Genomic DNA, 16,768 nt, shown 5'->3' with positions numbered 1-16,768 from the left:
GTAAATACTTTTTGTGAGCAGCTAAATGAAGGTTTTCAAGAAATGTTCCCACTATTTTTTTTCTCAGTAAAATTAGCCAAAGCAAAAAATTTTATGACAAACAGGAGGGTAATTGATCATTCTAAGGCCCCAATATATAGTAATTTCCTGAATATAAGCACCATGCATCAACCAATAAGAGGTTTGTGGTGGCGGCAGCAGTGGCCGCCGGCCAAAATTTCCAGTAGTCCGCTGCATGCGCATGTTTGGGGAGAAATTTCACTCCAGGCAAAACACCAAAGTTGGCAACCCTGGTTTTTTGAGCCTTTTCTTTTAACAGTTTTAATTTTCAGTGCGCATGAAGAGCATAGCACTCTGACTCCAGCAGGGTTCTCAAGTCTCACGCATTGGCCGTGAGACACACGCATTTCGACCGGTTCACACGCTCACACGCCACACTGTGTATTTCTCACGCTGAAAAGGCAATGCCAACCAAGTTGTCCTGGCTGAAAGCTTTCTAACGTTGTATACGAGGCGCAGGCAAACAAAGTGAAGTTTCCTGCCGCCAGCACGTATCTCCGCCAGATTGCGTTCGTTACTAGGCAACATATATGCGCGCTGCGTGTACCACTGATCTATACAATGACATGTCATTCAGTAGCGCGAACACACGGAAATGGACGGAACATCCTCGGCCACCGTACGTTCGTTATAGGTAACCAACAACATCGCGCTAACACATGTGTCGTGATGGAGAAGAAGGTAAGTTGGAAGAAGCTCGTCTAAAAGAAAAAAAAGAAGAAAAAAAAGAAGCTCGTCTAACATTTTTAGACTAGAACATTTAATATATAGCCCATCGTACATTATTATTGATGCAGTCAAAAACTCTACAACTACTTTGCAACCAGGCTCAGTTTGGCTATCTTACGTTATCTGAAACTAAGAGAAATGTTAGTGGGTATGGAAAGGAATGAAGATTTACTCATTTTATTTTAAATTATATTATACTGTAATATTAATAGTCTTTCTAGTTACATTAAGGATGTATTACAGCAGATTGCTCTGGGTAATATTTAATCATTGTCATAATGTTGCATTTGTATTTTTCAAAGATGTCAGGAAAAAAGCAGAAAGATATTTTGTCATTTTGGGCACCAAAGAGGTTGCCAGATTAGAGGAGGAGACAGTGGAAGAGGTGGTGCACTCTAATCTGTCCATTTGTTCTCAATGTCCCACCACACAATAAATCATTCGTCTAGAAGTCGCATTCAAAATGCAATTTTTAAAGATTTGTTTGAAACTGTTTGGAGCAATTTGTTATATTTTTGGTTAGCTATATTTGTAATACTGCATTAAAGAGTATATTTGATGTGATGAATTGCTCTGTCATTTATCAGATTTACTAATTGTTATAATTTCAATTTGTTCTGGTTAATTATGAACAATGGGTAAAATTGGGGGCGGGGCTTCATTATGGCTCCTCCCCTAACCGCGTGTGATCTCACTCCAAGCTTTTGCTCAAACTTGAGAACCCTGGACTCCAGTGCTGTACGCCCGGCCAGGGAATGTGATTTAGAAAGGGCAATAAACTCCACTCCAGCAAGATTTGGGAACATTGATCTTGAAGAGAGTGTCGTCGTGTTACTGTCGCAACCGAACGCGATGCGCTGTGTGAATGCAGAATGGAGAATGACTGAGGCGAGATGACTTTCCGTTAACTTTAACTTAGAGACTAAAATATTAATTTTACCACACATTATGCTATTGAATGACTTTCGAAGTCTTGGAATATAGTTTGAAAACTTGATTGTGCTTTAAAAAGTTTTTTATGCCTTTAGTGTGGCTTAACAAAATAACACTATGAAGAATGTCGGACGTCACTGAAAAGCTGCAGCCGTGGCGGGAGGATTTTAAGTGTGGCGGCCAGCCACGGGAGAATGAATGTAGCGGAAACACTGTACTGTATACTCAACATTTGATGAAACTTAATAGAAAACTATTTAAAACTACACACACAAGCACACATTTAAATTACAAAAAATATTTATTAGAGTGTATTCTACAAGATACAGTTGAATATTTTACATATCAATAGTTTTATTTTAAATATCACCAGATTTCATTTTCATTTGTGACGATTTCTGTAAACTTTATCACAGTAGGCCTACTAAGTTAGTACATCTACTATTCTTAACCTGAAAAGGATACTTAATGTATTAGAAAGATGATTCATCTGAAATAAGATGCAGAATTGTGATTATTTTTGTTTCATGGATTCAAATGTCTCTGTATTTCCCTTTAACGTTTTCTCAAAAAAAAAAAAAAAAAAATTAAATAAAATATAATACTATTCTTAACCTAGTACAAACATAAAACTTTCCTTAAGTTATTCTTATGCATATCACCACCAGAGTTTGTCACATACAAAAATATATTCTAGCCAATTTTCAACATTTTATTCACTGTTCTAGAAACATATTTGACGCCTCTGATTTAATAAACACTGTGATGAATTACATCCGGGACTTTTACTTGCTGAGCGCGACGAAACGTGCAGAGACAGTTTTTACACAGACGCCATTTTCTTTTATTCGCGATGCAAGGCATTAGATGAGGGAAAACGCATGGAATAAGTGTTTTATCGCATTTAAATATGCATTGTATAACGTCTTATTGTTTTATAACAATGTGTATTTGCTGTGCGTGGCTAAACCGCTCTCAGGGGAGCACTTCCGTCGACGCCCGATGCAGACCCAGATAGCAAACTGACATTGAATCAACGTGGAAATATGACATCGAAACAACGTTGATCTGACATAGTTTTGCTCATCGAATTAACGCTGAACCAACGTCAGACGCGTCATTCTTTCAAAACTAACGGAAAATCAACTTGAAATCAACGTGTTGTTTCAACGTTATGAAAGCAAACCAATTTTCGATTTTCATTTAGCTTTGAAGAATGCCGCGTCTGACGTTGGTTCAACGTTAATTCGATGAGCAAAATCAACGTTGTTTCAATGTCATGAGAGACGTCGTTTCCACGTTGATTCAATGTCAGTTTGCTGTCTGGGGAGCTGACCAGGATGGGTTTGCTTTTTAACAGGGAAACGGCGAAAGTAAGTGTTTTATCTAATTTACAATATTTATGTTATAATATATTGATTTATAGTGATATTTAAATGCTTTGTGCGCTTAAACGAGCCGAATATTTTCTCTAAGGCGACTATCTTCTTTGACTCAATATACTGAGCTGACGACGAGGGAGGTTTGCTTGTATCGTTAAAACACAAAGTAAGTTACGTGTTTTTAATCTAATCTACAAAATGTATTTCATGGCATTATATTGTTTTGTAACGATATTTATGTGATGTGCGTGCTTAAACCTTTCTCACAGACTAAGTTAGGCCTGCATCTTCTTTGACTTGTGACGCAGTGCTGACATGGAGTGCTTTTAGCAGTAAAAACAAATAGTAAGTGTTTTAACTCATTACAATACGTGTTTTATATTGTTTATGACAATATTTGTGATGTGCAAATATTAAAAGTATATATTTATCCTCAAACTATCTTTTCTTGTTTACTAGCACACCTACTGAAAAATAGAAGAACACTTCCACAGACTGCAGATCAACAATGCACGTGAAATTGTCACTTTATTTCCTTTTTTGGAGGACCAATTTTCTTAGAATGGGTAATTAATTCTTTCAGATTAAATATTTATGCAAAATTTACTTCAGAATAACTTTTGATGTTGGGTGGTTAAGCTTTCGTGTTTAAATGTAAGTTATTGATTTAGCTATTTGTGTTTTCTAGGAGCATTTCTATGATGCACAGAGTGGCTAAGGCTATCCAGGCTTGGTGTTTAAAGACTGTACAGACTAGAACTTGGTGATGGTAAGATTTAACAGATAACATGAGAGAATCATGGGCACAAACAAAATAAAAAAATCATTTATTTATTTATTTATTTTTGCTATTTGGTATAACTAAGATTTTCTGTGTTTCATAACAATCATTTTGAATTTCTTCAGTCAAATAACTTTACAAATGTAATTTTTATTTTTTTACTTAAAATTAGTTTTCAAACCAATTGTTTTCATGATTTGACATATAGATGTTTTCTTGCTGTTTAATTTTAGACTCCACTGACTGGGAAATATCTGCCTATCACCTGTCCAACATCACAGCCACAAGAAGGGAACACAGATTCTTCCGGCGGCTGACTATTAGGGAGATTTCTTAAGGTGGGTGTTTAAATTTATGTCTGTCATTAATTACTCACCCTCATGTTGTTCCAAACATGTAAGAATTTCTTTCATCTTCACAACACAAATACAGATATTTTTAATGAAATCTGAGAGCTTCATGCCCTCCATTGACGGTCTATGCAACTACCACTTTCAAGCCCCAGAAAGGTATAAAGCAGTGATCTCAAACTCAATTCCTGGAGAGCCACAGGTCTGCACAGTTTTGCTCCAAACCTAATCAAACACACCTGATCCAGATCCATTGAGCTAATCAAGGCCTTCAGGATTATTAGAAACTTCCTTACAGGTGTGAGTAGGAGCTAAACTGTGCAGAGCTGTGGCCCTCCAGGAATTGAGTTTGAGATCACTGGTATAAAGGTAACTTCATTATGCTCCCCAGACAGCAAACTGACATTGAATCAACGTGGAAACGACGTCTCTCATGACATTGAAACAACGTTGATTTTGCTCATCGAATTAACGTTGAACCAACGTCAGACGCGGCATTCTTCAAAGCTAAATGAAAATCGAAAATTGGTTTGCTTTCATAACGTTGAAACAACACGTTGATTTCAAGTTGATTTTCCGTTAGTTTTGAAAGAATGACGCGTCTGACGTTGGTTCAGCGTTAATTCGATGAGCAAAACTATGTCAGATCAACGTTGTTTCGATGTCATATTTCCACGTTGATTCAATGTCAGTTTGCTATCTGGGTCTGCATCGGGCGTCGACGGAAGTGCTCCCCTGAGAGCGGTTTAGCCACGCACAGCAAATACACATTGTTATAAAACAATAAGACGTTATACAATGCATATTTAAATGCGATAAAACACTTATTCCATGCGTTTTCCCTCATCTAATGCCTTGCATCGCGAATAAAAGAAAATGGCGTCTGTGTAAAAACTGTCTCTGCACGTTTCGTCGCGCTCAGCAAGTAAAAGTCCCGGATGTAATTCATCACAGTGTTTATTAAATCAGAGGCGTCAAATATGTTTCTAGAACAGTGAATAAAATGTTGAAAATTGGCTAGAATATATTTTTGTATGTGACAAACTCTGGTGGTGATATGCATAAGAATAACTTAAGGAAAGTTTTATGTTTGTACTAGGTTAAGAATAGTATTATATTTTATTTAATTTTTTTTTTTATTGAGAAAACGTTAAAGGGAAATACAGAGACATTTGAATCCATGAAACAAAAATAATCACAATTCTGCATCTTATTTCAGATGAATCATCTTTCTAATACAATAAGTATCCTTTTCAGGTTAAGAATAGTAGATGTACTAACTTAGTAGGCCTACTGTGATAAAGTTTACAGAAATTGTCACAAATGAAAATGAAATCTGGTGATATTTAAAATAAAACTATTGATATGTAAAATATTCAACTGTATCTTGTAGAATACACTCTAATAAATACACTCTAATTTTTGTAATTTAAATGTGTGCTTGTGTGTGTAGTTTTAAATAGTTTTCTATTAAGTTTCATCAAATGTTGAGTATACAGTACAGTGTTTCCGCTACAAGTATATTTAAAAAATAGTGGGTTATTGGACACATAGTGGGTTCTTGGACACTGGAATTATGGGATGGCACTTGGTTCTACAGACTCAGGGGCCCCAGCTGAGTGCAGATACATGGTTTCCATCCAAATATCTCTAAAGCTAAGCTTAAAAACTACTGTCCAAATACCCACTATTTGTCCAAAAACCCACTATTTGTGAAATGTACTAGCCCTGACCTTCATGCAATAAGCTGCAAATGGACAGAATCCCGCCTGCAATTTATTCAATAGGTTTTCGGGTAGTACATTTGAAAAGCAGTGGGTTATTGGACAAATAGTGGGTTTTTGGACACGTGTTTTTAAGCTTAGCTTTCAAAACATTTGCATGAAAACTATTTATCTGCACTCAGCTGGGGCCCCTAAATCCATAGTACCAAGTGCCATCACATAATTCCACTGTCCACAAACCCACTATGTTTTGCAATGGAATAAATGGTATGTGGGTCATCTCACAAACACACTATTTGTCAAATAACCCTCTATATTTGAAAAGTATTAAACCCGGCCTTCATGCAATTAACCCCTGAGCGAGGTCCAATTAGCATCAAAAAAGACAAGACAAGTGAAACTTTTAAAAGATTTATTTAATAACTAATTGAATGAACTGATTTGTCTTTTCCTCCTCCTCCTCCTCCTCCTCCTCCTCCTCCTATTCCGCATAGGGCGATGCCCTCTGTTTGGGTCGGCCTGTCCTGCAAAAAAAGAGAAAGAGACAAAGAGTCAGCAAACCCCACACCCACTCAAACTTGAACAGACCCACCAAAAGATGTACTTACTGAGTGGGACGCATCCTCTTTTCAAGCCTGGCCCTCGCCTGCCTCCGGCTTCTAAATTCAATGGCCCTGAGGACCCGCAGCTCCCGGGAGCCCCCGTTTTGTGTGAGAGGTGGCTCCTGTCTCCTCCTCTCATTCAACCTCCGAAGGGCGTTGTAGCGCCGTCTCATGGTCGGCCACCTCCCGACTCATCTCCGCCAAAAACTAAAACTCAAAAATAATCAAAACCCAAAAGAAAATCAGGGAGGAGTTCTTCTGAAAAACAAAACAAAACATTGTTTTAGTGGAAGGCTTATCGAGTAACCGCGGAAACATTAAGAATCGTGCTGACAAACGGACTCTTACCCGTGTCCACGCACTCCCTCTGCTGTGCCAGCGCTGTGGCCCCGACGGCGGTCAGCTCAGCCCTTATGGGAGTGTTTTGTTCTGAAAAACAAAGCGTCGACTTAGTGGACCACTCGTGTATTATGTGCAGCGCTATCAGAACCGTGATGACATGGGGGATTCATACCTGTGATGGTGGCCTCCAGGTCGTCGGGGGTCCACAGCGCTGGCACAGGATTGACAGCAGAAAAGAGTTCATCTGAAAGACAAACCGTCTGTTTTAGTCATCAACAATCACTAACAATCATCGATGATCACCGATATCAGGATTGTGACGATCGACGGATCCACACCGAGTAGCTCCTGTAGGTCTGCATCGTGCCCAGCATTGGGTGGCGGCACCTGAGACAGCGCCGGCTCCAGGGACCGGGCCTCGGCCAGGGAGCCATCGGCCTGGGAGAAGTCGGGGACCATGGGGACGGCTGGGTTGCTCAGCCGCAGCGCCTGAAGCTTCCCCACGGTCACTGACTTCTCCAACTTCCTCACCACCCTCAACCTCGAGCTGGTCTGAAATGTAGAAAAACACACGATGGCACTCATTATACCAACGACAAACATACAGCCGTATCACACACCGATTTAAAACACGGGGTCAGTTTTAACGCCGACTTACCGTTAGGTCCCTGTGACCCTTAAGGAGATGTTTCTCCGGGTACCTGACGACCTTGCCGCAGAGCAAGCAAGCCAAATCCATTAGCTTTACTCTGCGGCGGGCATATTTGATGATAATGCCCCTCTGCTCGAGGTTGAGCATGGCGTGGATGTCCCTCAGGTGCTCGCTTATGTATGCCAGCCGAGCTGGGCACATGGGGCATTGAACATCTGTGAGAAAAAATGTGCCAAAAAAGTCAAAACACACACACACATACACATTTTAACTATTTATTTAAGTCCACTTGAAAGAAATTATTTACAGGGACATAAACACGCACACACACACACACACACACACACACAGCTTATGACACAAAACTGATGTGTAACAAACCATTTGTAACATTTTGCCATGGCCAACATGTCAACTTACCTTCTCTTAAACTTTTCGGCATCTTTAAAGTGTGTATGTCAGGTTAAATTTGTAATTATGATTAACACAAAATAGTTAGGGGAAAAATATGTTTGTCAAGTTGGTGTATTGTTTTGTATGTTTTTCGATACCTAAAGGCAGAATATAAGATGAAAAAGTTCGTTATTTTCAGTACTCACTTAAAACTGCTCCTCCCCCCAATCGAATCACTTGACGTCATAAGAGGGAGACGTCTTCCCAGGTCGCTGAGAGTGAGTCAGTGAGCTGTGTTGGTAATTGTACGAATGATAGAGCGAGAGAATTATTTGATTAGGACATTTATTTATTTAGTTATTTAAGTTAGGTAGTTAGTTAGGTATACGCAGGAAACAGGTTTGCCAACCGCAATTAAACCCTGAAGAAGAAGAAGAATAAGAAAAAGAAGAAATGTATATATGCAGGCGTATTATCACGATGGTGAATTACTGCGTTTGTACTGGGTGCAAAAACACCGTTAAAACCGGTCACAGAGTCCACTTTTTGATGACAGCCGCGAGACTAGCTCTCAGAATATCAGCACTTCGGCAAACCTGACTGTGGCGAGGGGGCGTGAGTCTGTAGCGGCTGCGGGAGAGAAAGGACGGATCCGCACGGTGAGATTAGTAGATCAAGTGCAGATGATGAACACCTGTGTTTGATTGCAGTAATTTTCCGTGGAGAGACCGTATATAACCGGCGAATGAGAGAGCGAGAGTGAGAGTTGGACTGGGACTTCACGCAGCTACCGCAACCGAGACTGGGAAGCAAGTGTTGGATCGCGTTTTTGTTTATGGTGGCGAATGCGCTACTGTGCGCCTCGTTTCTTTTTTGTTTTTTCTGAATAAACAAGTCCCAGTCACGCCGACCCTGTCTTCTTTCCACATACTGAACCTCTTCACACTGACCTATTCTGATAGGCTACCACACATCTCTACCACGTATCTAACAGTAACGTAGTTCCGCATTAATTAATTTGCACGCGAGTTTTATTTATTTTAACCCTGTATTCTCCGTGTAAATTCATGCACCGAACCGTGACGGCCGTACGTTTTGGTTCAATACGAATACATGTACCGTTCCACCTCTAAGTTATGCCTATACTTACCAAGACACCTGACCAACTCTCCACTGGTTCTCTTCACACCAGATATTTATGTTTCTTCGATAGGAATTATTTAAATTTCTGTTTGGTTCCTCATCTGTCTCACGCCTGGGAGGCTCAAAATTGTAAGGTTGTGGCCCATCGGAGGTTTGAGGGGGATTTTGGATCTCCTCAGACTCAAAACTCTCCATACTTGAATAGAACGTTTTTGTCACATCTCCCTCTTATGACATCACAGGCAGCTCCACTGTGTTTTAAAAAATATGATCTTGACAGAAATGGCTATAAAGCTTAATGTAGGGCAATTACAGTAATAATTTTAATGATAATTACATTTTCACTCATACATCTAAACATTATTTAATATATCTAAAAAAACATTTTAACCTGACATACACACTTTAAAGGATGAAAAAAGAAACCCCACACACTTTAATCAGCTAAAATCATTAAAGACAATTCAATCAATAAAAATGACAGGCCTTTGGGGGAACTTGACATTAAATAACTTCCCTGGACTGATCAATTTAGGCCCAAAGGTTAACCCTATCATTAAATGATTCATTAAATCATTAAATCACAATTCAATCAATAAAATTTACAGTCCTTCATGGGAACTTGGTATTAAATAACTTCCCTGGACTGATCAATTTAGGCCCAAAGGTTAACCCTATCATTAAATGATTCATTAAATCATTAAATCACAATTCAATCAATAAAATTTACAGTCCTTTGGGGGAACTTGGTATTAAATAACTTCCCTGGACTGATCAATTTAGGCCCAAAGGTTAACCCTATCATTAAATGATTCATTAAATCATTAAATCACAATTCAATCAATAAAATTTACAGTCCTTCATGGGAACTTGGTATTAAATAACTTCCCTGGACTGATCAATTTAGGCCCAAAAAATAAACTAAACAGTAATACACGTGTTACAAAGCACAACACGGGACTTTGTGTACGGTACAATATCATGGCACAAAGCACTTTAAAGTACAATTTAAAATAATTCACGAGTGCATAAGCTAAAATATCAGACAGCAGGTTAGAGAGACTCACCGTGCATCAGACTACCAGCAAATGGGATTATTTTAGTGAAAATGACACTTCCCACGCCCTCTAACCAATCAACACCATCCATTAATTGTCATGACGACTGATAAACAATCTTCAGTGCTGACAAATGTGTACAGCAGACCTTACAATAATTAATGTAATAATTAAAACCACTCCATCTATGTCTGTCTGTGTCAGTAGAGGTGGTTTGATGAAAAAAATAAAAACTCCAGTCCGCATTCACACTTTTCAGACTGTTTTTTTGACAGACATTTTGCAATTAAAGGTCCTGCCTTGATGAAAACTATTTTACTGCACTCGGCAGGCCCCGCGGTGTCCATAGCACCAAGCGCCATCCCATGATTCCACTGTCCGTGAACCCCCTATACGTCCAATAACCCACTATATTAATGGACATTTTAATTAAAGTTTTTTTTTTCATGATAAAAATTGTTTTACTGCACTCAGAGGCCCCCTGAGTCTGTGGCACCAAGCGCCGTCCCGAAATTTCCGCCGTCCCTATTTTTATAATGGCATAAATGCTACGTGGGATGTCCAGATCTCAGCTCAAAGGAGCAGCAACGTATAACTTGTTTATGAAGCCCCACTTGCTTCTAAGGACACCAAATTTGAATCTCGTTTAGAACCTTTTCGGACCTTTCCGGGGAGACCACCCACGGCCCCGTGGGCCCCCAGGGGCCAGAGCTAGAGCATAAAACGTGAATTTCCGTGCTCTAAAACTCAACGCATCCAGCCGTGGGTGGGCTCTTTGGAAGTGTCTATTTGAGCAGAAGAGAATGGTAAAATCGTCCCGTTTGGCCGCGTTTTCGTGGAGATATGAGCTGAAAACCGTCGGGCGCGTTCTAAAATGGCGGCAGCCCTCCAAAATGGCGGCCGCCGAATCTCGGGACTAAATCGCCCGTATCTCGGTGACCCCGGCGAGTTGGACATCATGGGTGGGCTCGTTGGAGAGGCCTTATCCTCCACTGCAAATATATTAAAGTGCCTGGAACGTGGAGAAAGCGGCTCCCGAGAAAAACGTCCTATTCCCCTCCATTGAATGTGGATGGTGACTGGAAAATGTGAATGGTGACTGTTTTCACCTAGATACTGTACTAAGCACACTCTATTGAACATCACAATAGTTTTGATCACTGTATTTTAATTAAAATCCACACATTGATGTACATTACAGTCATAAATGATGTATTATTAGCCTCAAAAGAAAACGCCAGTCCACTCTGGACAGTCCTCTCAGTTGAAAGTTGCCTAAAAACTCCCTGCTGACTTTGGACAGTCCTCTCAGTCGAAAGTGGCCTAAACCCCACCTGCCGACCTTTCCCAGTCCACGTCGGACGGTCCTCTCAGTTGAAAGTGGCCCAGAAAACCCCTAACAACGACCCGAGTCCACGTCGGACGGTCCTCTCAGTTGAAGGTGGCCCGGACACCGCCCCCCCCAGTCCACGTTGGACGGTCCTCTCAGTTGAAAGTGGCCTAAACCCCCCTGCCGATTGGACGGCCGCTCCCAGCTCACTTTGGACAGTCCATCTCAGTTGAAAGTGTCCTCCGAAAGAGTATAAAAGAGCCCTGCACGGGTCAGTTTTTACAGCAAGAACTCGACATGGCGATTGAAGACTGCCCGATCTGCTTCAGACCCTACCACCAGCTGAGCCAGCACCTGACCAACACCCACCTTGTGAAGAACAAGGAGGAGAGGAAACTGCTGCTGGCCCTTTCTTCCGGGAGGGTGGACGTCCGGAAGGGCACTTGCCCGGTGCCCGCCTGTGGCAAGACCACCGCCCGGATGGACCGCCACCTGAAGTGCCACAGCGAGCTATCTCCCTCGACTCGGAAGAAGACGTTGGCTTCAATCAAGCGGAGGAAAATCCTGGAGGACCTGGCCAACCTGTGGGCGAGTAACCCTGAAGTGCCGCTGGCCTCGACTCTGGATCAGGAGGACGTCTCGGGGCCTGTGGAGGAGGAGGAGGTGGCGGACGCCCCTGCTCCACCCTGCGCCAACCCAGCCTGCCTGTGCGTCAGGGACCAGTTGGCAGACATGCACCTCCAGGTGGAAACCCTGAGCAAGGCGCTACAGGAGGTCACCCGCCGCTACAAGCGACTGAGGAGGAGGTCGAGGTCAACCCCCTCTTCCCAGGTAGCGAGGGTGACGGGGAGGCTCCTGTCCGCTCTCCGGTCCCCCGAGAAGGGAGACGGCGGCGGGGACGACGAAGAGGAAGGAGAGGCCGGGCCTTCGGAAGAGCCGGACGACGGGGTCCCCCAGCCTCTCTCCCCTGCCCAGCCGTCTCCGCAGCAGGAGAGGCATCCCTTCCCCGACCACGTGCCAGCTCTGAGTGAGTACTATTTATTTTATGATTGCTTTTACCTGATGATTTGTTTAACTCGCTTAATTGTTCGTTTAAAGTGTGTAGCTTTTCTGTTGTTATGTTTGTCTGTAAAGTGCTTTGAGAAAGCAACTTTTAAATGTTTTTTAAGTAAATGTATTATCGTTATTATTGCTTTGTGGCTTCTCCCTCTGCGGACAGTGTTTTCTGACCCCCGTGTTTTTGTTCTGACCCTGTATGTTGTTGTGTGTTGTGTCTCTCTTTTTGCAGACGTCCTGCTGGAGGAATTCCACGGACATCAACAGGGCGCCGACCCCACTCCCAGGCTGGTGAACAACGTGGGGTCGAAGATCTTCCGCATCAGGAATTTCATAGGATTCATGGCGGCGGGGCACACCGACCTGGCGAGCTTTGGGTTTCTCAACCAGACGGCGAGGATGCGGTCTTGGCACCAGTCCCTCAACCAGGCCAAGATCGCGGAGCCAACCATCCAGATGTACCTAAAGAACGTGTCGCAGTTCTTGATGTACATCTCCGAGACCCCGCCGCCCACCTGCCGCCTCTCCCGCACCATCATGGTCGGCCTGAACCGAGAGATCAAGAGCCTGATCCGCTCGGTTCGGCGGAGAGTGGTGGTCCACGAGGTTGGGGTCAAACAGGCCAAGGAGTGCCACTTGATCCCCAAGGCCGCTCTCCGCCAGTGCGTTGCCTCCGCCAGGGCCGCCATTCCTGAAATCCTTGGTAAGTTTTTGCCTCCTCTTAGCTCTTAAACCTTTGCGTAGCACTCTGTTTAACACATTTTTTGTTGTTGTTGTTTTTCAATAGCCCGTCTGAAGGTGACCCTTGACAGGAAGGACCAGTGGTCATTTTATGGGCACCTCACCGCTTACCTGGCCTGCATCTACGGGCATCGCGGTGGGGTGTTTCAGAACATGACCATTGCGGAGGTGGAGGCAGCGCGCCAGGCGACCATGGACGGGTGCTATGTGATTAATGTGAGTTGAATGTTAAATGTTCTCTCTCTCTCTCTCTGTCTCTGTCATTCTCTTACGCTGCTCGTTTGTTGCTGTTTCCACAGATTTCAACCCACAAGACGAACCAGGCCTTCGGGGCCGCTCAGCTGCCCGTGACGGAGACCGAATATTAGTGGATGACGGAGTTCCTGGCCATGAGGGAGGAGCTAGTGGGTGGTGGCGACGCCCAGTATTTCTTTTTCACCTCCAAGCCCAGCCCCTGCAAGAACCTGAACCAATATTTTCAGGAGGCATGGGCTGGGCTTGAACTGCCGGGAACTCCGACATTCACAGATGTCAGGACCTCCATCGCAACCCACGTGAGTTTTCCAGCCCGTGCTTTTCTGCCTTGTGAACTCGTGACGTAAGGGTGTTTGTTTCCAACTGTGCTTTTCTCTCTGAACAGGCCAAGAACACCATCAGCCCCGGGGACCGGCACAAAGTGGCACGGTTCATGTGCCACGACACCTCCACGGCTGACAAGTTCTACGCATTGAACTTGGATGCCAAGCAGGCCCTGGAACAGCGGGCGTTGTTCCAGGCAGCCGTGGATGGTGAGGATGCCCCCCCGGGGACCCCAGAGAGCCCCACCACCACCACCTCCTCCTCCTCCCGTCGCAAGGCGTCCGGTCGGACGTTTAGTGGGTTCGCGGGCTGTTCCGTGGACGGCTCCCCCGTGGGGGTCGAGGCGGAACTGCCCCTGCGGTCCCGAAACTTGTGGCCCCTCCCGTCGGCGCCCCCCCACGCCGGGCGAGGGCCGGGGGCGCCGCCGGCCGGCCGGCCCCCCAAAAATTTCGGGGGGCCGGCGCGCTCGTCCGGGGAGGGACTCCCCGCTGGTGGAACGGACCTTTTTCAAAGTCTTGGACTAGCTAGAGCAGTGTTTCCCAAACTTTTTTTCTGGGGACCCACATTTTAAAGTCGAAAAATCTTTGTGACCCAATAAACATAAGGCCTATTCATATATCACGAAGAGAATGTATGCATTAACAAAATATGTATGATCATTTTTAAAGTCAGTTAAGCTTCCAGTTAACTATTTAAAAGAGATACAGATATTTGACAAAGCACTTTTTTAACCTGTTGTTGACAATGAGCGAAATGCATAGGTTAAATGAGAAATGAAGAGTTGACAGGACATCTCACTGTTTTCATATTCTCATCATTACAGTGTACACAATTTACTATAATAATTAGGCTTAAATTAAAATATCCTGACAGTGAAACTGTGTAACCATGCATGGCTCACTACCACTGTATAAAAAAAATGCCTAAACAGGTAAAAACAAAAAAACTATACACACAATTAATTAATAATACATTCCTCTACCCCCCTATCTAAATTATGCAATATAAATGACTATAACATAGTATTCAATATAAATATTCCACATTTATTGGGAATGTTAAGGCTGTTTCATCCGATTTAAAACTAGATAAAATCATTGAGAGATTTGTGGTTTGTAAGAGAGAGGAGTGTCCGATTGAAACGCTTCTCACTAAGATGTCACAACGCTGTTTAATAATAGTGTCCGGGCTTTAGCTAAGCTTTGCGTTTCGTTATCCCCTGGGCCGTGGTGCCTAGTTCAAAGTAAACTAGTGAAACAACTGAAACCAGCGCTGTTTTGTTCTCTATTTGTTATCACTGACCGAGAAACCGCTTCAGGTGAACGAATCCGAATCGTTTCAGACCTTTATGCATGCGCGTTTGGCCAATTCATGGAAAGGAAATAATCAAACCAACGAATGATTAATATCGCTGGTTCAGTCGACAGAAATACGGGACACACATAAGAACTGCTGAAATATTCGGACTGTAAATGTTTCTCTCAGGTCAGTCGGAGCGCTCATGGTACACACACAGTGCATATAGTCGTCCAGCTGCACGCGCCACTGCGGCCACACGCATATCTAACCAAATTTAGCCGCACCACCAGAAAATAGGAGGAGGGAGGTTGGGGTGCCCTCGGGCCGTATGGAGATGAATGGCGGGCCGCACAATCGCCCGCGGGCCGCCAATTGAATAGCCCTGATCTAGAGAGTATATATAGCACACTGAAAAATAGTGCTCGACTTGGCGACCCATTCAAAATCTTCCGCGACCCACTTGTGGGTCGGGACCCCGCCTTTGGGAATGACTGAGCTAGAGGAAGTTGGATCTGCACAGCCGTTCCTGCTCTATGAAACTTCACTGTTCAGGATTTGAAGTATGACAGACCATTTGACAGAAATGCCTATATTGTGCATTCATTGTTTATTTTAAAGGTTAACCTATGATGTAAAGGGGCTTGTTCGTTAATAAAATAAATAGTTTGTTAAAACCACTGTTTGTATTTTGCCTTTTTTTACTTTCAATGAACAGAATTCTGCACTGTACAATTTCCAAATTTGCAAACTTCATATAAGTGATGTTGGTCATCTAAACATGAAATCTGTATGACACACTTTTTATAAGTATAAAAAAATGACACAAAATGTGTATAAATCCTATATGACTTTAATTTGACTAGCATATGATTCAATATAAGAGCTTTAAATGATTTGTATATGAATTTAAGTTATTTTCTAATAAAACCATATACCATTGCATATGTTTGTCATGTAAAATTCATATAATTCAATATAAGACCTTTAAATGATTTGTATATGAATATTGTGTGTTTTCTACAAGTATTTTGTCATGTACAACTCATATAAGACTTACAGTTTTCATATATGATGCAAAAATCCCCTATAAGTTGTATGTGTGCTATTTAGTATGAAAGGGGACATAATCGGTCTGATTTTTTATAGGACATGTATTGGTCTTACATGAAACACGTAAGGTAATTCTAGCCAATTTAAGCAAGGAAGATATATGGTTGCTGTATATGAACCATGCAGTTTTTTTTTTCATATGGGATTACATTACTCAAGTACATCCAATACTTAAGTACATTTTAAAGTGTTCTGCAGCAATGAAATTCGCAACTTCTGAATTGGGATGAAGCAAATAAGTTATTAAATTATAAAATGACTCCCTTACCTCGAGCCGGTGTTACGGATCAACTGGGGATCATGTTAACTGGGGACGCGCGCGTGCACGCAGACAGTTTTACCTGGATTTCCAGCAGATGTTAAACGGTGACAGATTCGTCACAGCTATTTTTTCACTGAGCAGATTTCCAAAGATTTCCATTTTATTGTTAAATGTTTGCATCATATTTTGGCTCTGATGTTTACTCTGCGCTGCTCCGCTGTATGTTTCAGACGCCTTTAAGG

General features: G+C 42.6%; 1 protein-coding gene across 1 annotated transcript; it reads left to right on the top strand.

Annotated features, from left to right (window-relative positions):
• Positions 1–10,717: 10,717 nt before the first annotated feature.
• On the top strand, positions 10,718–14,055 carry LOC120479993 (uncharacterized). Its single transcript, XM_089122588.1, has 2 exons — positions 10,718–13,238; positions 13,323–14,055. The coding sequence occupies exons 1-2, from the start codon at positions 11,777–11,779 to the stop codon at positions 13,499–13,501; spliced, it is 1,641 nt and encodes a 546-aa protein (XP_088978714.1). The 5' UTR covers positions 10,718–11,776; the 3' UTR covers positions 13,502–14,055.
• Positions 14,056–16,768: the final 2,713 nt, after the last annotated feature.

This window comes from Pimephales promelas, chromosome 2 (assembly GCF_988280905.1).
Source record: "Pimephales promelas chromosome 2, fPimPro1.hap1.1, whole genome shotgun sequence".
Lineage (NCBI taxonomy): Eukaryota > Metazoa > Chordata > Actinopteri > Cypriniformes > Leuciscidae > Pimephales > Pimephales promelas.
Note: the sequence above shows the minus strand (reverse complement) of the source record. Positions and strands in the feature narration are given on the sequence as shown.